Source organism: Cololabis saira, chromosome 20, assembly GCF_033807715.1.
Source record: "Cololabis saira isolate AMF1-May2022 chromosome 20, fColSai1.1, whole genome shotgun sequence".
Lineage (NCBI taxonomy): Eukaryota > Metazoa > Chordata > Actinopteri > Beloniformes > Belonidae > Cololabis > Cololabis saira.
In genome coordinates, this window is record NC_084606.1 from 13,664,634 (window position 1) to 13,687,327 (window position 22,694).

At 38.1% G+C, this 22,694-nt stretch overlaps 1 protein-coding gene across 5 annotated transcripts in view; it reads right to left on the reverse strand.

The window, feature by feature from the left end:
• nrxn2b (neurexin 2b) overlaps nt 1-22,694 on the reverse strand; it is a 966,013-nt gene that overhangs the window by 540,545 nt on the left and 402,774 nt on the right. For 4 of the 5 annotated variants that reach the window (XM_061710648.1, XM_061710647.1, XM_061710649.1 and 1 more), the window contains 2 exons: nt 14,636-14,659; nt 5,077-5,238 (listed from right to left, as the gene is read on the reverse strand). In XM_061710648.1, the coding sequence (XP_061566632.1) occupies nt 5,077-5,238; nt 14,636-14,659 (186 nt within the window). The remainder of the gene's footprint in view (nt 1-5,076; nt 5,239-14,635; nt 14,660-22,694) is intronic. The other variant, XM_061710646.1, reaches the window with a different exon arrangement.

Genomic DNA, 22,694 nt, shown 5'->3' on the forward strand with positions numbered 1-22,694 from the left:
ATTCGATATAGGACGGATTAGGCAACAATTTGACTTTCTGTTAGTGCAAGTTAACGTACCGAGTTATATCTCTCAATATCATACATCGCTAGCCCCCTCCCATCTTCTCACCACCTTCCCTCGCACTCTGGTCCGCTTTCACCAGTTTAAAGCTATCCAAAGTTACGACAGAGTCTTGTACAGTATGTGATCTGTGAACCAAGTCTTTGTGAAGAACAGGAGACTGCTATGCTGATACTCCTGTTGCAGTCTGGTTAGCGTCTTTAGCTCTTCCATCTTGTTGGGTAAAGATCTCACATTACCCATTAGGATTGATGGAATGCTCGGTTTGTACCATCTCCTCCTCTCCCGATACTCCAGCCCTGCATCCTCTCCACGACGCCGGGTCGCTCTTCTGGGAATACCACACTGTTGTTCAGCGCTAACAGCTGATCCTGGCTGTACACAATGGGGCAGCTCACATGTTCTCCAGATGAGGTAGTAAAAAGTCCCCCAAAAAGTATAAGGCATGCTACTACTCTCACGAAACTTTGTAGGTAGGTTCCAGTTAGGGTTGCCACCCGTCCCGTAAAATACGGAATTGTCCTTTATTTGAGGAAAAAAATGTTGCGTCCCGTATTGAACTAATACGGGACACGATTTGTACCGTATTTTCATTAACTTTTACACCATATTCTAGTTGAATTATTGAAATAAATTAACTTTTACGCCATATTCTAGTTGAATTATTGAAATAAATTAACTTTTACACCATATTCTAGTTGAATTATTGAAATAAATTAACTTTTACACCATATTCTAGTTGAATTATTGAAATAAGTTAATGTTTACACCATATTCTAGTTGAATTATTGAAATAAATTAACTTTTACACCATATTCTAGTTGAATTATTGAAATAAGTTAACTTTTACACCATATTCTAGTTGAATTATTGAAATAAATTAACTTTCACACCATATTCTAGTTGAATTATTGAAATAAATTAACTTTTACACCATATTCTTCACCTGTAGGCTATATTACATCTGGGCTGATGTGGACATACAGAGCATAGGAGGCTATTTCAGCTGCTAGTATGGTTGGCTGTCTGTACGGTCATGAAAATTCAATGCTATTAAAGCATTTTAAACTTTAAATCAAAGCATTTTGTTTTTTCATATAAAATAAACACATTTTTATTCAGTTTAGAAGTTTTGGGGCTTTTTTTTGGCTCCTGCGCTGCTGAAATCAGGGCGTCCCTTATTTCTATTTCTGAAAGGTGGCAACCCTAGTTCCAGTCCAAAGAAATGTGACCAATGAAGTCAGTTAAAAAAAAGCCCAAAACTACAAAATAAACAAAGAAACAAGCTGTCAGCTGGGATAACAGCCTGCCTACTGTGGCGCCATCTTGGAAAAAAATAAAAAGATTTGAAATAACTCAACCATCCAACCGTTTTCTCCAACAACCTGCTCTATTCCAAGATCTCCAATTTTTTTTTCTCACATTCCTCGTTCACTTTCACTTTCATGCTGTTTGCCGTCTGTTGTCCAAAGATTCAGTTCTCCTTCCCTTCTACGTGCTCAGTGTGTACACTGACTCTATATCCAACCTCATCTTGATGAGAGAGAGGATAGTTAAATGCCTGGGGAAGTTTAGGACCCACTAGGGATCCTTCTGATAGAAACCCAAATGATGAAAATGTAATTCTACAGGCATAATTAAGTTAAAGATAGGGTGATTACTGTGTGAGCCATTAAAAGTGATGGCAAAAGTAATTACTTATTCAATCAGCAAGGTTTTATGAGGAAATACGATGGCACCATGTTGCATCGCCTCTATACAAGTCATTACCTTAACAAGGGGGTAGCACTTTGAGCTGTGATTGGTCCTCTTGACAGCTTGTTCAGGCATGAGTTAAAGCCCTGGCCAAGTAGAAGTCAGTTTTCTCAAAGCTGAGTTAAAATTTCTAAACCACCTATCTTCTACATATTCATCCATGAGTCCCAGGATGTTCATTATACGTCGCTGAGTGTATGTATACTTGCATAGTTGATGTAAACTGTCTAGTCTTCACTGAGGTGAGGAAGCACAAGAGAAAGGATGAAGGAAATAAACACGTGTAAGACATTAAAGATCCTGTACGCCTGACACCTCCTGCAATCCCATATGGGAATTAAAATCTGCCCACACAGAGGATCTCAAGAGACTTTGTCAGTCAACACAAGTGTTCTCATATACATGCCTGAGGATTATGGTACACTGGTCTACCATGTCCTCACTCTTCTCACATTTGAAGGATTGCATTTGTTTACTTTTGTTTAGAAAAATTAGAAATATCCTCAAAGTTTTTTTTGCACCATAAGACCCGCAGTCTAGGGGCGAATATACTTGCTGTTCAGAACGCCAACGCATCATGGCCGACACGTGTACCCTGCGTTCATTTCATGCGTCGACAGACACGTTCTCCTAAAAACACTGAACACAACCTGCAGTTCTTGCTTTGCCCGCGAGTGACTGTGGAGTTGACAGTGGACTTCAGGAAAAACCCACTGCCACTCCTCCCCCTCACCATCCTCAACAGCACCGTCTCCTCCACAGACTCCTTCAAGTTCCTGGGGTCCACCATCTCCCGAGACCTGAAGTGGTCCACCCACATCAACTCCATCAGGAAGAAGGCGCAGCAGAGGTTGTACTTCCTGCGGCAGCTCAGGAAGTTCAACCTGCCACAGCAGCTGCTGATCACCTTCTACACTGCCATCATCCAGTCTGTTCTCTGCTCTTCCATCACTGTCTGGTTTGCATCAGCCACCAAACTGGACAGGCACAGACTGCAACGGACCATCAGGACTGCAGAGAGGATAGTTGGGACTAACCTCCCATCTATCGACGACCTGTACCGGTCCAGGACCAGGAAACGGGCAGGTCGAATCTCTGCAGACCCCTCACACCCGGGACACCGCCTGTTCCAACTCCTCCCCTCTGGACGGCGCTACAGAGCACTGTACGCCAAAACCTCCAGACACAAAGACAGTTTCTTCCCGCAAGCGGTTGCTCTGATGAACTCCCACAAATAATAAGTCTCAGAGTAACCAAACACGTGCAATAAAAATCATCCAGCACCCTCTTTAATAATCATGTCTGCCTCACTCTGCTGCACCTCTCACTTTTGTACTTCCTTTTGTATAATTTTTTGTATTTTTTGTATAATTTTATAATTTGTATAATTGTATATAGGTTATACTTATACTTATTCTTATTTTTATTCAGAACTATCCTTCTTTTATCACTACCTCAAACTGCTGCACCTTAAAATGTTAAAATGTTTATATGTATATAGTAATACCACATGTGTTTATTGTTTATTTGTTTATTGTTTATTTTTTTTTACTACCAAAGAGCGAAATAACCGAATCAAATTCCTTGTTGGACAATGTTCGAACCTGGCCAATAAAGCTGATTCTGATTCTGAGTGGCGCTGGTCCCTGTCCGAGCACCAGCTGACCACAAGTGACTTGATGTGGAGGTCAGAAACTTGCGGACTGTTCTGGAGAGAAGCTGAGCAGCTGTTATCCTCACATTTATTATCCACATCGCCACCGCACAGTGACAAACATGTGTCAAAACAGCGGCAAATCAACACAGTCCTGGTGCACATACAGTAGAGTCGTGCTTGTTATGTCCGTGCTCATCGGAAGATGCAGCGGTGATGGTGATGGTGCTGGCGGGCTGTTTTGTCCACCCATAAGCCGTTTTCTTTACCGAGATCACAAGAAAAGTAGTGCAGGGACCTGCTTGTTTATTTTTCCGTTATTCCACCAGCTGGTTTATTATACTACTACCAAATATTTTATTACTTTTATAACTCTGGCCCCAATCGGTTACCGCTGGTACGACACGCTCTCCTCGCGTACTACGCGAGCGAGTTACGCTCACAACGCAGCTGGTTGTGAACGCGAACGGACGCAAACGCAGGCTCAAACAGCAAGTATATTCGACCCTTAATGGTTTGAGGCAACGACAAACAGTTAAATTAAATCTGCACCAGTGTTGTGCAAGTTCCTACTTCTCATGAACTAGTTCAAAGTTCAGTTCACATCTTTTAAGAATGAATCATTCACGTTAGTTCACCATTTTCACTTTGAACTAGTTCAAATTCAGTTAATTTCAATATTTTTAGGTGAGAAGTACGAATGAAACACCCCCCTATCCTAAAACTGTTCCCTGTATACAATCATGTATTGTCCTAGTGGCATTTCAACTTTACTCAGAGGCTGTAAATCTCCAACAATGTAGTCAGTGTGTCTACCTATTGCTGGGAAATCAACCCCCTGAAGGTGCAGCAGTGGGACTGGGGTCGTTTGGGGCTGTTGGGTCTTCTTGGTCTTTCCTGATTACTTTGTTTGATTGTCAAAGACTTGCAGATATTTTCTCACACTGGACGGATGCTTTAACTCCACATGACATTTCAAATTTGAAGTTGACGAGGAAGACGCTCTGACTTGTTTTCTCAGCGCAGGTGGACATAATTTGCACAGACAGGTAAGATTTTTATTGTCGGACTCTTTGGGAGAAAATGTGTAAAATTCTCATAAAATAATCATAAGCCGAGTCATCATCTGACAGCTCGCTGACACTGCGTCCCCAGCATCTCTCTCTCTCATTTGTCATTCGTAAAGCCTGCACGGGGCTCGGGCCGGCGTTGCCATGTGAGCTGCATTGTGGGTAATGTAGTGTGAAGTCGTCCAGTATTTTAAATATGTGTGCCGGCCGCTTGTGAAATGTGGGCAGTGACAACAATATACAGCTACTGCAGCAGTACGTGTCTCTCATCAGGAGAAGGAGGATTATTCTGTAATAATTGGACCTAAACAGTGAAGCTGAAACTCACATAATCTGAACAGTTCAAATTCCCAGTTCGTGATCTGCAGAATAAACAAGTTCACGTTCAAGTTCTTTATTTGCAAATATGTTGTGTTCAGTTCAACGTTCTCACAGAAATGAACGCGTTCATTTCAACTCGTTCATGCACAACACTGATCTGCACATGGCTTAATGCAAGTATCACAATAGCCAAACTCACACAAAGCTACTCACATCTTTAAGGCAGCCCATGAAGTTGTTGCTGACTGGTGATCCAGGCAGGTCTGCGGTGTTGGGGCTCCCTCCAATGTAAAAGAAGTCATCAGAACCCAACATGGTGTAGTCCTCCTGGGTGTAACCAGTGGTGGTCAAAATACCATCAACTGAGATGGTCACCTGGTAAAGGCATCGGTCAAAAGAGAAAGATGGAAGAAGAGAGGTAGAAAAATAGAGCAGGAATAGGTAGAGAATGGTGAAAGACCAGAGGAATTAAAAGAAATAACAAGAGAAACAAAGAAGAAATTGGATTAAACACCAGAAAAAGAAAAGGCTGTCCTCTTGAGTGTAGTATGTGTAGTGTTGCTTTTGGTGCGAGTCAGACTGAGGGGTGACACTGTAGAGTGCAGTTACTAAAGTAAGAGAACGCCAGAAATAAACAATCCTATGTTCACGGATTAAACGCAGAGACATGCCTCAATAGGAGCTAACATTTCAGTTGAAGTAAAAGCTACGCTTTTGTAAACAGGCCATCAATAAAGAGTAATGACTATCCAAATGACACATAGCCAATCAAATGATACCAGAAGCACAAAAACTTCACAGGTGGTGCTGCAAAAGAGAGACGGAATGGGTTTTCCTTAGACTGGCAAAGCGGTGCCATAAAATTCCTTTGAGGCCGGCCTCGTATCATTTGTTAACTGTTGTACTGTTGCGCTGTATTGAAATATGACATAGTGCCTGTATTCATCCAGCAAATTAATCTTGTTTGATTCAGGGCAGAATACTGCAATTATTTAATGTATTTTCCTATTATCCTTAATAAGCTGGTCTGGCTCTCTAGTGGCACTCTGGTCTCTGATTTGAGATTGTTATTCTGCATGAATGTACAAACACAACATTGCTGGGAGCATCACACACCACCATCTGCCTTCCATTACCTCCTGCAGCGAGTGGTACAAGTGTGAAATTCAATAATTTCATCCTGACCCGACTTTATTTTTTTGGTCTTTGATGGTGGAATTTAGTGTTCGTCTTGATGCAGTTTGGTATTCTACCATGGATGTAAAGACCCTATTAATAATTTTCAAAAGTGTTTTCTTTCTTTAATACAAGATAATATGAAAAAAAAACATTTTCACATTGCTTTGAAACAACATAAAAGATTTACAGCATTTTGTTATTAAAATTAGTTGCTTGAAGTATGATAGATTGTGAAGTAGGTGTCTGAAGTGTGACATTAGCAACTGCACTCCACAGAATAATCTCCTCATTTAAATGATCATACTCTATACACTCATGAGCCACTTAATTACTTATGTGTACCTAATAAAGTGGCTGGTGAGTGTAAATATATACAATTTTTCATCTTAAGTACTTCCCTGCTTAACAGGGCAACTCATTTTTATGTCTGCTGCTGGTGAAAAATCAGTAAAATATTGGCCAGATGTGTCCGACATTTAAAAAAAAAAGAAAAAAAAAAGAAATCTGGAGTTCACAGGATTGGTAAGTGCTGTTTGGTGTCATCTTTGAGGATCAAGGACAGGGCTTTCACCACATCCAGCTCACTTGTCCAACAGTGAAGATAGAGACCTAATGGGCTAAGGAGGAGAAACATGTCACGGTCACGACATGTGCAGATTTCAACACATTCATACGACTTTGGCGGAGCCAGCTAAGCATTTTTTTTTTTTTTACACTTTCCTCAATAATAATGGCTTGAGTTATGATACAACCTGCAAAGGCTTTTGAGAGTGACACACTGGCCAATTTGCTCAGAAGCATCTATATCGTAAAGACTCTTGGGAAAATAATTTATGGTAATTTGTTAGTGGTGAAGCTTCTAAATATAGTGATTAGGGGGTAGTTTTGACTAGCTGCCAGACATATATCAAGCTCTCTGAATTCAGATCTTCAATTTTTCCAACTCCTGTCTCCATCATCCACGATTCAACCACTTAAAAGGCCCATTGACCCTTTAAATACATTTGATTTATTAAATATTGCATGGGGTGATTTATCGTCTGATGAGAGATTGCACAGAAACAACAAAATCCCTGTGGAGACAAAGTTTAAAATGTAAAAACAAGCAAAATATCTGTGTTAACAGAAATAAAAGTTTATTCTGAAGTAACCTTATAGCTGTTAAAAATCGGTGCTCACTTACAGCTCATCCAGCTGTTGACACTGCAGATACTTTCATCACTCTCTGTAAGAGGGGAATGGTGATGATATCACATTGTTCGCTGAGTCACTATGCCTTCCCATTCCCGTTTTTCACTCTCAAATGCAGACTGATCCAAAAATAGGGAAAAACCAAGATTTGGAGAGAGAAATTTCCATCTGACATCTTTTAATATTAATGATAGCCAATACTACTCCACAGCCAGTGAGGAAAACGAAGTGACAAAGAGCAGGTCAGTACAATTATGCAGTAATTTTCCTCCTTTAATCTTTTTCTAATATCTGCCATTTCAAGGTGTGATTGTGTTTTAATGGCATAATTTGAAGGGGTAAGAAAGTGCTTGCAAGATAAAGAAATTGTCCTTCATTCATTTTCTAGACTCTTTCCTCCCACGTCATTTTCTTTTCCATTTATCCTCCAAGATCTACCTCAATCAAACAACTACCACACCCACACAAAAAGCAGGACTATTTAGAAGGAAAACAATTAACTCAAAAGTCCAGCTGCTGTTTTTATTCGATTCTTGGGTTTTACCACAATGCTCAATAAATACCTTTTGCACGCAGTACAAACACAAATTCACCAGCCTGTCTTCATCTGTGCTGAACCGAGGAGGCACCACAATCACAATAAACACATTGATGATGTTCACAGCTGAGTGCACTGCAAACTTTTTGGCACAACCAAAAAGAAAAAAGAAAATCATGAAAAGTAGTGTTGTGGAAAAACTTATTAACACCTCTGTATAATATGTTTAAACCACTAAGTGACTATCTGGACTGAAAAGACTTCCTGGTGCTTACTACATTCACTATCAGGTAAAACCCCTCAGAGAAAAGACCCAGAAACACTCACTACAAAACTAGGACATAAGGACATAAACATATAACAGTTATGTTTCTGTTTCATAACTGGAGTCAGAAAATTATAAAGGCAGTTGATATCAAGGCTGGACTATCAGCTTATAAAAACAATGACTCACACAGCAAGACAAACATGAGAAACACACACACAATAATCAGAAGATCCTTAAGAGCCAGAGTAAACATAAGTACAACAGACACAAACAACAAACGCCACCTTAAGTTATTAACATGCCGTTTTATATGATAATATTATATTTGCAGTTCCAGTCGACTGCATGGGTATAAAATGGTGACAACTCTGAAACACGATTGTGATCAAAGCCACTTGGTTTTCATTTCATTTCTGTCACAGCATTCTGGTAACCTGGCTTTCTTAATTTCCTCCAATGATTTAGCACCAGCTATAGTAACAGTTTCACATTAAATGTAAGAAAATCTCGAACCGTTTCTGAGGAGTGGTGTTGTGTGATCAGTTGAACATGCTTTTCACACACTGACTGCAACTGTATCCTCCTGGTAGTTCAAAAGAGTGGATCAACCGTAAATATATCAAATAGAGGTCAGGGTAATTTAATCTGTGCAGATAATTACAATGAATACATTAATAAGCAGTTTGGATACTCCTATGAGAACTGAAATAACAAGAATGACCACTTCCCTCACTCACTCAAACCCTGTTTTAGTTGAATACGCTTGGAGTCGCATCAACTTTATTTCTGGCACAATTGTATACAAGCACATATGGATTAAGGCCCTGACAGCTCATTCACCACATTAATCTTCAAAAGTCTGGGAGCAACGTATCTGGTAACTTCAGCAAAAATAATAAAGAAAAGAAAGAAGCCGGAGATGTAAAATGTGCAAGACCGGATATGGCATACAAGGTGGCAATCACAAACATCCAAACCCAAACAACCGTGAACGCCTGCATACAGTCTCACTAATCCGCTGCAAAGTTTTGCACTTCTTTATAGAATAGATCCAGTCACAACATGCCAAACCATCTGCTTTGTTTCAGACTCAACACGCTTTAATGGATTGCTGTGTATCATCATATGGACACGTTGGGTGAGAGTAATCCCTTCTTTAACATTATGGATGCCTTCAATAGATCAACATACTGTTATACAGTATTAATGGCTTTGACCTCTGTCTAGAAGAGGCAGTACCCTAAACCAGGATGACCATGACCCCCAATTTCCAACAATCTTTCAAAGGAATCTTCAACATTCTCAATTTGGTTATTTGCTGTTAACCCCATAATTTTATAAAATGGTAAATACCCCTCCCTTTTCTCTGCATCCAATAACCCAGCTACCTCTGCTTAGCATATTCCCAGGAAATGGATTCACATACCTAGCCTGAAACAAAATAAACTTTCAGACAACTCCAAAACATTCTTAGTTACATGTTGTGACTCATGCATTTACTGTACTTACGATATAAATAATGTAAAACGAGATGCACCCTGCTGATAAGCAGATACATACAAAGAACTATGTTCTCAGTTTGAAGAAGTACCACAACCAGTATGCATTGTTCCCATCCAGCATCGCCCAAAACTCTGGGGTAACAACAGTCAGTGCGGTTACATGCACATCTTAATCAAGCTATTGGCAACAATCTACAGTAGCTAAGGATTAAACTGGAGTTTCCAAGAAATCCAAGTAAATATGCGCGAGAAGACAATCTATTATTGAGTGAGGTGCATTTGACTCTGCGATGCTAGTTGGCGCCACACGCACTTTTGTGCTGGCGTTCTTCGGTTCCCTCTTTGTTGTTTGTCTTATTCTTCTCCTACCGTGTTGATATTCTGGCTTTCGCCGTGTCGTCACCTCCAGAAGGGTGAGTCCCAGGTCAGTCAGTAGCTTGGCTAGGCGCGGGATGCGTATACATGCTGGAATAACTCGGATTAGGACGCAATATCTGGCACTAAAAGCTTGATCTGAAGAGCTTCAGTTCGGTTCGACTACAGCCCGGCTAAGTTGTATACGTGGCTTTTAAGAATTCGATATTGGTCAGATTCAACTTTCTGTTAGTGCATTTAAACATACTGAGTGTGACTAGCCAGTGGTCTGATGATGATTAATTTGAGTCAAACTATCCAGAGTCATACTTTTTTTTAGCCATGCAACACAGAGAAACAACTTCAGGTTTTGGAAACCAGCTGCAAAACTATGCCGCTAAACTGACTGCACATTAGCTGGCAACAGATGGGGTTAGTGGGTGTACAGAGAAGAGAACGATGTATATGTTCTTATCAAAGTCTGAGGCTGGCAGACAAAAAGACATTTCCCCAAATATCACTTTAATTTTGACCACTATCTCTAACCAAACTACATTTTCTGGTGATATTTGAATAATCCATAAAGACAAAGTAAACAGACCTTTCATCATGATCAGTCTTTACATTATGAGAAATGTATAAAACACAATAATAAGCTCAGCATATAAATGGGTCACTTAGCCTTACTACATTTGTTTACGTTCATTAAACTTTTGCAGACAAGAAAAAAAAAACATTCAATATATTTGAGAGATAACAAAACACATTAAACATTGAGGGTCCCACTTACATCGCAAGCATTAGCTCGGGGCGAGAGCAGTAAGGGAGACCAAGAGGTCCCATACACCATTTGACTTGGACAGGTGTCTGGCAGCTTGTCAAAATGTCCTACCAAGGCTTTAATTATCTACACTTAAACTGTGTACCTTTAAATGTAGCTCAAGGTTAGTAAAGAAATTTGAGGTATTTGGACATTTTCGGGTTCTTTGGCATTAATTAAGGTCAGGGAACAAAAAGTGTGGGAGTTCATTTGTATAGCGAAAAGAGTTAAGGGTGTTGAGGGGTGAACAAAATCGGTTAGTAATTTTGTAAGTAAGGGAGAGTCAGACACAAAAATGGTTGTTAGTACAGTTAACAACAGAGGTTTAATTCAAAAAGTTAATTAGTAAAACTGATTTAGTGAATTTAATCAAGATGGTAATGTGAGGATTCTTTAAAAGTCCTCCTCAGTTTGAATGCACAAACCAGATCCAGATTGAAGTGAATGTTTTCTTTCATGTGAAAGGGGTTTGATTTGATTCAGAAGAAACAAAAATTAATCCATTCAAGTTAACAGGGTGACAAACAAGCCATGCAATTAAATGAAAATATGGCACAAAATATGTGGATGGAAGGGAAAGTCCTATTAAACACAATTCACACGGGTTAAAGAAAGGAAAAACTAAACCAAACAACAATCTAGCAAGATGCACCAAAATGAGGATGGAAGGGAAAATAAACGTAATGCCAGAGCATCATAAAAGACAAACAGAAACAGGATAAAAGCTCAGAGAGTATAGGTTGTTCTTTACAGTCCAGAACGCAACATAGAAACCCATCAAGATACGTGTACAAGAGACTGACACGTGCTGGGGTAGATGCAACATGGACACTATTCACGTTCAAGATGTGAGGATGTTGTTCTCAACAGACACATGCAAACACAGTGCAGGAATACAATCACTGGATACTGAATACTGGAAACTACTTTTAAAAGTAGAGATGGGACAAGATGACAAATGTTAACCACCACACATGAAGTCAACAGATATGAGAGGGTTTTTTTTAAAGAATAGGGAAACATGAAAGAGGAGAAAAAGTCCCATTTTGATGAATAGAGCAATTAATATTCCGGTCGCAGAACTCGTGGAGTCACCACTGCTGCTGTCCTCTGCAATATTGGACAGACAAAGAAATTGTACTCAGACATAATTGCAGTTCTTATTATGCCTCTGGTAAAATGTCTCCAGAATACGTTGGATATATGCTTCATTTGCTTCATCATTTTTCTCAAATTTGAGCAATGGCAGAGACACTATCTAATAAACTGGATTTCTGCATACAATGCCATTTTTCTAACCTCATGGACTGGCCACGAGGAAACAATATTCCTTGAGCACTCAATTCACCAGAAAATGGAAACTATTTCTCCTCTTTATTTTTCCCTTATGTTTTTGCTTTGGCAGAATGAGGTGTTAGGTCACCATAGGCTAACTTTAAGCTAAAGTTAAACAAATAAAATAAATAAATAAATATTTGAAAAGAAGAAAGGAACTAAAATTATTGAGTAAATTAAAGTCGAGGGGGCATGGCTAACATATCTCATGGCCATACAGACTTTGTTATGACAGCAAATATATGCATGTATATATGCAATGACATATACATATATATGTACATATATCCTCAATACAATTTCTGTATTTACAAAAAAGAATAGTATAGAAACAATTAGTCTGAAAAGGAAATGTCCTTTTTTCCATGCATGGGGTAAAGCCATTAAAATATGAAAAGTATTAGAGTCAGTGTTAGTGATGGGTTGAACGCACACAGCTCATATTTTCCCTGGCATTTAAGTTTATGGCCTGTGTCAATGAGCAAAAACTGTAATTGAAAATAGGAAAAATCCAGTGAAAGTATTTAAAGGGGTCAGTAAAGGTGACATAAAAGTGGTTGTTTACCTGTGGGCAATAATATTGTGTTATAAACCTATAAAGATTCATTAAAGCAAAACTCCACTTTAATTCTTAGTCATTCACGTTATTGTTTTTTTTGTTTTGTTTAGTTTTTAAGTTTGTTAAATGTGGCAAATTTTGGTCAAAGTCAAACAAGGATGCAGAGCTGATGCACTCTTTTTAACGATGTCATGACACCTCTGTTAATAGACGCTGGTTTAAGGCGGTGAAATTAGCACGTCAACACCATTTACATTTAAAATAACTGTTACAGCTCTGCATGACCCACCCTAGTCTTAACTGTACAGTTGCATTATCAGTTATAGAAGTTGTGAGAGACTATGCTTTTTTCCTTCATAACATGTCACCGTATTATATTAATGTATAATAATTTCCAATTATGTAATATATGTTCATTTATTAATGATTTCCTAAAAATAAACAAGATTTATTGTGATCATTTTTGCAGTTGTGCTTCGGGGACTATTACCACATTAGCACACTCAATGTGCATATCTAAGAGGAAGGTGAGATAGTGGTCTGAAAACAGGCCCATGTACATCATAAATCAACACACAACTGCTAATAGGATCAAGCCCTCATCTGAGCCATGTTTCACAGCAAGAGCTTTGACCACTAAATCACGCGTTGTAAATACTCTTCATGGTGCCATAAACTAGAGGATGGCAGCTTTCAAGAACGGGCTGCTCTGTTAACATGCAGGAGAATGCTACCTGCTACCTGTCCCCACAGTCAAACATTCAGTGCGTTTGCATGGGAAGTTTAATTCCTCTTTAATTCAGAATTAAAATTAAATCCCATTTAAAATGATTAAAAATTACCATGTAAACACCTAATTCCGAATGAAAATGGCCAATCCGAATTAAACTTAATTCCGAAGTAAGTGGCTGGTTTATTCAGATTTTAAATCTGAATAGAATAATTGCGCGGTCATGTATACACTCATTCGCTTTTAATTAATTACGGTCTTTCTGCGCTGCTCGTTCCCTTGCCCGTCTGTCGCAATGATGCTTATATTCCACGCTGGGCTTGTTTTCGAAACAAAGTTTATCCCTTCCCCTCAGCACACGAAAGAAAAATCACCGACATGATGTTGTCGTGCTGCTGCTTCAAAAATAAAATCAAAACAAATCCGAAAAGGATGCTAATAATGTGATCCTCCATGTTGTTGCTAATCGAGTAAGTTTGTTTTCTTCCGGTAGACGTAAATACGTAAAGACCTTAAGCGGAATTGGATAAAGCCGATCAAACGTGTTTTCCATGTAAACCTTGATTCGGAATGACTATTTACATGTAAACTCGAAGGAAAATAGTTTAATTCTGAATTATTTAATTCAGAATGAATTCATTCTGAATTAAAAAACATCATGTAACCATGGCCATTGGGAGAATGTATCTTTATCTATTTGTGTGTTTATTTCCTTTCACTGGACTGGCCTTAGCAAAGTCTGCTTCAGAAATCTGCTGTGTGCGCTCACTTGATAATGTTCTTTTAAAACAAGGAAAAAGAAAGAAAGGACCAAATGGGGGACAAGGGTTAAAAAAAAGGTAAAGTTCAAATGATTGTAAATCTAAATGAATCAAATATCTTGCATTATGATTCTTTATTTCTTCATACGGATAGAGTTTAAAATCTGAGAAAAACAACAACCCAATAAGGAAAAAAAAAAAAGAAAAGGAAAAAGATCAAGGAACATAAAAAAAAAATTGTATAAAAATGTATAACATTTCTGTATTTTTTCTTGGGGAAGCTCTTTGGATGAAAACATATATTTTCAGGAAAGGGAAATTACATGGCAATAAAAAGCAGTAACATAAATATGTAAAGAGCGCGAGAGCGGTAGGGCTAGAAAACAGAAAGTGAAATTTTTCAACTACCTTGGAATTGATGGAGGGTTGTACTTTCAGTTAAGTGAACAGAATAGAAAAAGTAACGGAAAACCCAGGGCAAACCAAAGTGTAAGACAATTAGAATGATATCTACCATATAATGCAGTTTGTTTACCATAGCGTGTCCAATGCCTGCGTGCTTCAGGAGAAAACATAGGGAGGAGAAAGAAAAAAAAATAATGACAAACCTTTAAAAAAAAAAACTCTAGAAAATATATTTCAACACTGAAAAAGTGTGAAAGACACAAAAAAGAAAATCTGCTTTAAGTAAAAGCAGTTTCTCTTTTCCAACAGGCAATGTGATTGTAAAAAAAAAAATAATTTCAAAAATATATAGGCTAATCTTCATAAAAAGATTTTTTAAGTAGCTATTTCCCCTATTATTTGATATAATACATCCAAATAAAGAAATAAAGAAAGCAATTTTAAGGAAATCGTTCCTTTTAAAGGGCAACCAAAATAATAATATTCAATCAAAAATCAAAGACAAAAAAAAATAAAATAAAAAAATTGAAGGATAACAGTACATTGGTTAGTATGTAAGTTGTTAAGTAGAGAAAACAACAGATGGCACACATTCCGTTAATGACACAGTGTTAGTTGTTGAAATCATAAAAGGTAAAGGAAAAGAAAATTCATCAATGATAGGAATCAAACTGGGAAGATTTTGAAGATTGTTAGTAAAAGAGACAAGAGTTAGCAAATCAACTTCCACAGTGGGGACATGAGGGTTTTGTCAGTTGGGAATGTTTAGTTTGAGAGGAAGAGTAAATGTGGAGAAAGTTAATCAATATTAGTAGTAATCATTCTGACAGACAAATCTGGCCAGCAGGTTTTTGGTTAGTGGAGTCTACTTCAATTCCATGTGGTGTTTCTTTTGGCTGAGCAAGTCCTATCATTTTGGATGACTGAAATCGGTGGTGTCATAAGCAGTGTTTACTGTGATGCATGCAAGGAACAAAAAAAGAAAGAAAGAAATTACTGCATTGTAAATGTCCTCACTCAAGGCAAGAACTACAGTCAATTTTGGAGAGTAAGGATACATGTGTGACAGCAGGAGCATTTATAAAAACATTTCAAGTTTTTCTGAGAGAGAGGAAGAAAGAAAAGACTGAAGAATAGAGAGATGTAGAAATAAGAGGGGCATTGACACTGACATCTCTGGTGTCTGCGGGATCCTGAAAGAGACAGAAATGTTCATTCAGTTGTCAGTTCAACAAAGAAGAGCAATGGTTGCGGCTGCTTGGGAGAGAAAATAATGAAAAAGTGAAGAAGAAATATAAATGAACAAATCAATAAATATGGCCCATGTTGAGACTATCAAATGTACATTTCATGATTTCCTGTCTTTGAAAAATATTTTAATTGAGAGGTACTTTACATGATTTGTATTATATGGAACTTTAACTTTCTAAATAAGGTGTGTTTTTTTTTATATTTACTGTCCCGCAAGGTATTTTGTGGCACTAAGAATGCCACATGAAACAACGCAAGCTGGCAGGTGCAGTAAGATCAGCAGATAGCCTCAACTGGCAGTTTTTCCTCAGATCCTCAGTTTAAAGGAAGTTTTGGTCATTCATGTACATTTGCTGTCTGGTGCAATTTCAATCTTAGAGAACAGTTGCAAAGTTGCTTCAGTTATGTTACCCACAGGTTCACAGAGTTCTGTTTGTGTTCTGTTACTGGGCTTTCACCATCCTAGATTATTGGACAAATGTAAAATGAAGGACCGATATAAAAATAAACAGATGGACTTGTTGCATGTATGCCACTCCACTCTGACTGAACTTGAATTATGCACAAATCAAAACTTAAAAGTTATTTGAAACCCATTCCCCTTAAATAACATTGTTCTTGATGTGGAAGTTACTTATAGAGTCAGAAACATTTTTTTTATTATTTCTTTTTAATTATTATTTCCAACCTGGCAATAAAGTTGGACGTTTTAACACACAAGTCTCCAGCTTTTGAGCCAGCATCAAGTGGCCGTCATGATACATGCGCTCCTACATCTAAAAACATACAGTATGTATGCTCCTGTAAATGTTGTGGCTTTATCTGTGTCTACATACCTAACATAGACTGTAACTCTGTTTCTGCATCGCCCAGGTGGTGAAGTGCTCTTGATATGTCAGTGTTTTGGTATAGACATGCTTGTGCCACCTGTGTGGGAACTGAGTCTAAGTGGTGCCCATAAACAAAGTCCTCCCCGTGAGGCTAAATAGCTGATTTGAACACCCACTCTTTGATCCTCGGTCACAGTAAAGTGCTGTCACCCACCAGTCTCCCACTTTATCTGATGACTCCTCTTAATCCATTACACAGGTGAAAATAATAATAAAAAATACAAAAAAAAAGGATTTTGTTGTTGTGGGTGTGAATTTGCATATGGGCAATGCACTGAATTAAAAGATGGATATACAAGTTTAAATTGAAAAAAAAAAACTGGGTGCCTGGGATAAGCACACTTAGAAGCACACAAAAAAAAAATTATATATATATATATATATATATATATATATATATATATATATATATATATATATATATATATATATATATATATATATTATATTATTGAAATAAAAGCATCTTTGAGATCTTTTAAAAGCGCTCTAGAAATAAAATTGATTATTATTTATTATTATCATATATTAAAATATATATGATATGTATATTATATATTAAACATGCATATATATATATATATATATATATATATATATATATATATATATATATATATATATATATATATATATATATATATATATATATATAAACTTAAACTTTATTTATTTGTATAGCACCAAATCATACAATATAAAATGCAACACATGGTGCTTTACATGCAGAATAAAATAACAATAAAAAACACAATTTAAAACATTCCATACGACCCCACTCCCCACCCCCCACGCGTACACACACACTCACTCACACTCATATACATGTGCACACACTCACACGCCCACACCCACACACACACACACACACAGTAAGTGGACTGGTGACATGGTTTAGCACTAACGATCCAGGTGAGGAAAACACTACCTATGGGTGGCCGTCCACACTGAGAAGCTCCACCGACCACGACCACCAGGAGCATCGCCACAGAGACCCCCCCAACCCGGACAGACCGGGGCAGACCCCACACAGAAGGTGGAGCCCCCCCCCAGCCACCCAGGCCTGAGGGATCCCCATGACGACACCCCCATGGGCGGAGCAGGCACACCTCCCAGTGTGAACGACCCCCCTGAGGAAACACTGGAGCTAAAAACTAAAAGATTAAAAGAAAGTAAGAAATGCCTAAAAGTGTAAAATTTTAGAGAAATCTATATAAAACTTAAGATGAATAATAAATAACATAAAGTAAAAAGTCACTAAAATGGATTAAAGTTTTAGAGATAATAAAAGAGCTAAAGAAGTAGACACAATACATAGCTAAAAAGACTAGGTAAATGAGATCAGATAAAAGCCAAACTAAAAAGGTGTGTCTTGAGCCTCCTTTTAAAAATATCAACATTCTCTGCGGCCCTGAGGTTCTCTGGCAGGCTGTTCCATAAAGAGGGGCCATAATGGCTGAATGCAGCCTCACCGTGGGTTTTGGTCGCGGTTCGGGGAATGGTTAAAAGGCCGGTGCCAGAGGACCTCAGGGTCCGTGAGGGTTGATACAGTAAAAGCAGATCAGATAAATAAGATGGCCCAAGACCGTTAAGACATTTAAAAACCAGTAAAAGAACCTTAAAATCAATCCTGAAAGCGGCTGAGTTCTGTAATAGCTGTAGGTTATTAATACTCTTTTTAGGAAGACCAGAGAGCAGGGCATTACAATAATCTAAACGACTAGAGATAAAAGCATGAATCAGCACCTCCGTGCTGGCCTGAGATATATATATATATATATATATATATATATATATATATATATATATATATATATATATATATATATATATATCCCTTAGGTTTTTACCAAAATAGTATTAACCATTAATATATATGCAGACCAAAAAAAAAAAAGTTTACCGTTAGCATAGCAACTTAAAACATACTGTATGCCAATAACGCTTTTTTCTTAATTTGGTCCCTTTTCAGAATGTGACATGGTAGTAACTGAAATCTAATGGTTAAGTGTCTGCTCAGTTGCTTTTGACTAAATATTAAAATGTAGTGTTAAATAAAGGTAATTCTTCAATAGAACAAGGGCAGTGCAACACAGACTTCACTTATGTAGTGTGAATCAGCTGAACGAAATACAGATTTCATGGTGTCATTTTAGAATTATTGCAGGTCCCAAAAAAAGGAAAAAAAAAGAAAAAAAAGAAGCACACTTAGAAGTTGAAAATGGATTCTAAGATAGTCAGTGTAACTGGAAATATAAAGATAAAGAGTAAATTCAGTGTATTTGAAAACCTACCACTTATGTACAGTACAGCTGTTTTCCTGATTAACCTTTTGTACCGTGTCATCACGGTACATTTGTTTGACGCCCCACAAGAGGGGGCAAAAAACAAAACAAACCCCATAATACACAATTCCCTTTCCAATTCCACAGTGAGGAGGAGGAGCCCATAAATGAAGAGCATAGCTGAGCGAGCCTCCCAGAAGTGCTCAGAGAAGGCTCAGCTGTATGTAAGTAACCATGAAACGGCATCACCATTACACATCGGAGAATTACTCCATACTTTTTGGCCATGAAGTAAAGATACAGCTTAGTTCTACATTGGCTATTGTTCTGGGGGAAACAGAGCTGGAGCCAATTTATTTAATATGATTCCGGGGCTCACATTGTTTGCAAGAGTGGATATAAGTTCAACAGTGTGACCAGCACAGTGTGCACCTTATTACGCAATAAAAAGTGAAGGGAAGTAGGAAACACAACATCAGTTGCCTTGAATTGTTTTGCCTCAAGACCTCTGCCCCAACAGCCAAGGAGCTGAGTTGACAAAGAAAGATGAGATTTTTGATAGAGATTAATGAATTGAAATACAAAATTCATATAGAAGAAGCTTTATCTCAGCTGTATGAAGAAGTTATTGATTTTCACTGCAACAGAATACCAGTTTAAAATCTGCGCTGTTTTAGTGGATGCTGCAGCACTTAATGTACTTGAGACTTCCTTACACAGTTTTAAAGAAGTATTTAATACATGTGTATAGATAGACCACTTACCTTTTATCACTGTTTTATAAAAATGTCCCTGAAGCATAAAAGTACAGCTATTTATCATTTGGTAAGAGAGGGAGACTTGTTTATTAATCCTTATGAGAGCCACTTCATTTTATCTTCAGAAAGGAGCGTGGTTGCTATGATGTTTAAATAGAAATTCAACAGACGCTGACATTTAATATCACAAGATTTGATATGTTTTTTATTAAGGAATCTGTGTTGGTACTAGAAAATAATTGCATTGCAATTATTCTTAAGCATCTCAAATCCTTGTTCAAGAGTGAGAGAAGAATACAGTCATGCAGACTCTAGCAGACTGTGGCTCTCTGTTTAACAGTCCATCTATGTTCCTACTCGAATCCATGGTTGAAGCTGTGGGCGGTGATCGAAAGAAAGATATTAGACATACAAGTGGCTGAAATGCTGCTACTTCAATCCTCTGCAGGGTTGACGAAGGAAATAAATTGAATTTATTTTTTCCGTTTTTCTCACAGCCATTAAGGATGGACTCAGAGTGGAACTAAGGTGGTTTGGGCGTTTGCTTAGTGCGCCCCGGGGGAGTCCCCTATGGAGGTATCTGTAACCGATGGAACATCCCAGGGCAGACCCAGGATATGTCAGAGATCTCATCTTTTTACTGACTTGGGAATGTTTCGGTAATCAGCTCTAGGAAGTTATCCAGGGAGAGAGAGGTTTGGGCCTCTTTGGGTTACTGTCCCTGTGTCGACAACTCAGATAAGACAAAGTTACTGGGTGGATGGAGTGAGGGAAGTTTTATTCCCCTGCCAAAAGATCAAACTGTTAATGAGTATGAAGTCATGTCTCTTCTTTTGTACTGGGGAGTTTTCCTCTCCTGAAAGTAGACCATCCATCCATTATCTATACCAGCTTTATCCTTTGCAGGGTCACGGGGGTCTGCTGGAGCCTATCACAGCTCATCACAGGTGAGAGGCAGGGGTTCACCCTGGACAGGTCACCAATCCATCGCAGGGCCACATACATACAAACAACCAGACATACTCACACTTACACCTACGGGCAATTTAGAATCACCAATTAACCTACTACGCATGTTTTTGGCCTGTGGGAGGAAACCGGAGTACCCGGAGGGAACCCACGCAAGCACGGGAAGAACATGCAAAACTCCACACAGAAAGATTCCTGCTCTGGGAGTTGAACCAGGAACCTTCTTGCTGTGAGGCAACAGTGCTATCCACCAAGCCACCGTACTGCCCGCAACAAACCATGCTTTCGTATAATACAAAGGAAATGCGGAAGGTATAACGTTCAACAACGCAACACTATTGTTATGTTATTTTCGAAGACTGAGGTTGCTTCTGAACCACTCTGTGACTTGATCTTCTGTATAATTACAATACCACCAGAATGACTCGGACATTTTGTTCTGTATTGCTCCCGTTAAGAAGGTTTAGAAGTTTTTCTTACACTTTTTTGTTGTCAGAGGTGGGATGATCTGACTGACCACAGAGAGATGCTTGACAGAAACGTGTCCACCTAAAACATGCTCCCACTAGGAAATGGGACTGTGTCTGTGTGTCTTCTGACAAACCGGAGGAAGCTGTGGTATACATCTGGTGAGTTTGACTGTTAGTGATACTAGCCATTATCTTTGTCTCCCGATTTAGATTAAATAAAGCCAAGGAATTTAACCCCCTGAGTTTCACTGGCATGCCGTGATCAAATCAAACGACTACTTTCACATGGTGCAAGCCGCAGTGAGTAACACATGTCACAATATATATCAAAATATGAACTTTTTTAAAATGTATCCAAAATGTATTGAAATGCGCGCTCCAAATGTACCCAACTGTGTCCTTTATGGTGTGTATTTTTCTGAATTTTTTCATTGTCGGAAACTTAGGGTACTGATAGAAATCTCATAGGACCTTGTGGGTGGATTTACCATAAGTGGTGGAAATTGAAATGACTAAGAATAACAAAATGAAGCGAAGCGTTAGAAGTACAAGAAGTGGAGTGCATATAGTGAAGTCTAAGAGCAGCAAGTATTCCTTCTCTGGATTGGGATGTAATACTGAAATAATAAAGCGAACTGAATCTTATTTAAGACAAACACGGAAAATGTCAGAAGTATGACATGTACGTACACATAGATCAGGGGTATTCAACTAGATTCGGCCGGGGGCCACATCTGCAAAAGGACTGTATGGAGAGGGCCGCACAATTTGAAAATGTGGGGGTTTTCAAAATGTATTTTACACTCAAAGACGATGACTTATGTAAATATAATACATTTGTATTATACATTTGAATATATCTAGTTTATATATGAATTATGTATTAATTGTCTCCAGATTTAGTAATTGTGAATGTTAAATATAATATTCAGATAAAGAAATATTATTTTAAATGCAAGTTCATTTTGAAACCATGCATTGTGCAAACTTAATGAAATTGATATTGACCTACTTTTAATAAAACACGCCATAATGACAAAGCACCACTTTCCACCAAGATTTCCTTATTTTAATATTATATTAAGCATTGAGCGCAACCATTTTAGTCCATAGTAGCCAGTTATAATTTATATATATTTTTTTTTTCAACAAACACCCCCTTTTTTGAAATATGACCAGGGGCCACATAAAAGCTCCTGGCGGGCCGCATGTGGCCCGCGGGCCGCCAATTGAATAGCCCTGACATAGATACTTTGATGAAGAAATTGAAACATTTAAGACAATGAGGAGTTGGAGATCAACACTGAAGATGGCAAAATGGATGACTGGCCTTTTGTCATCAAAAGTGAGAGATAAAGAACTTCTGTACAGAGTAAACCAAAAGAGCAAGATGCTCTTCTCATGTCATGTTTATGTCAACACGTTAAATATGTGTGAATTCATGTGTTTAATGTGTCATCTAGTTTCTTTCGTTTGATCAAAGGAATGTGTTTGTTTCTTTGCGTATGGAGAGCATAAACAGAACATTACATCTCACCCCTTACAGAAGCGCGTATTTTACATTAA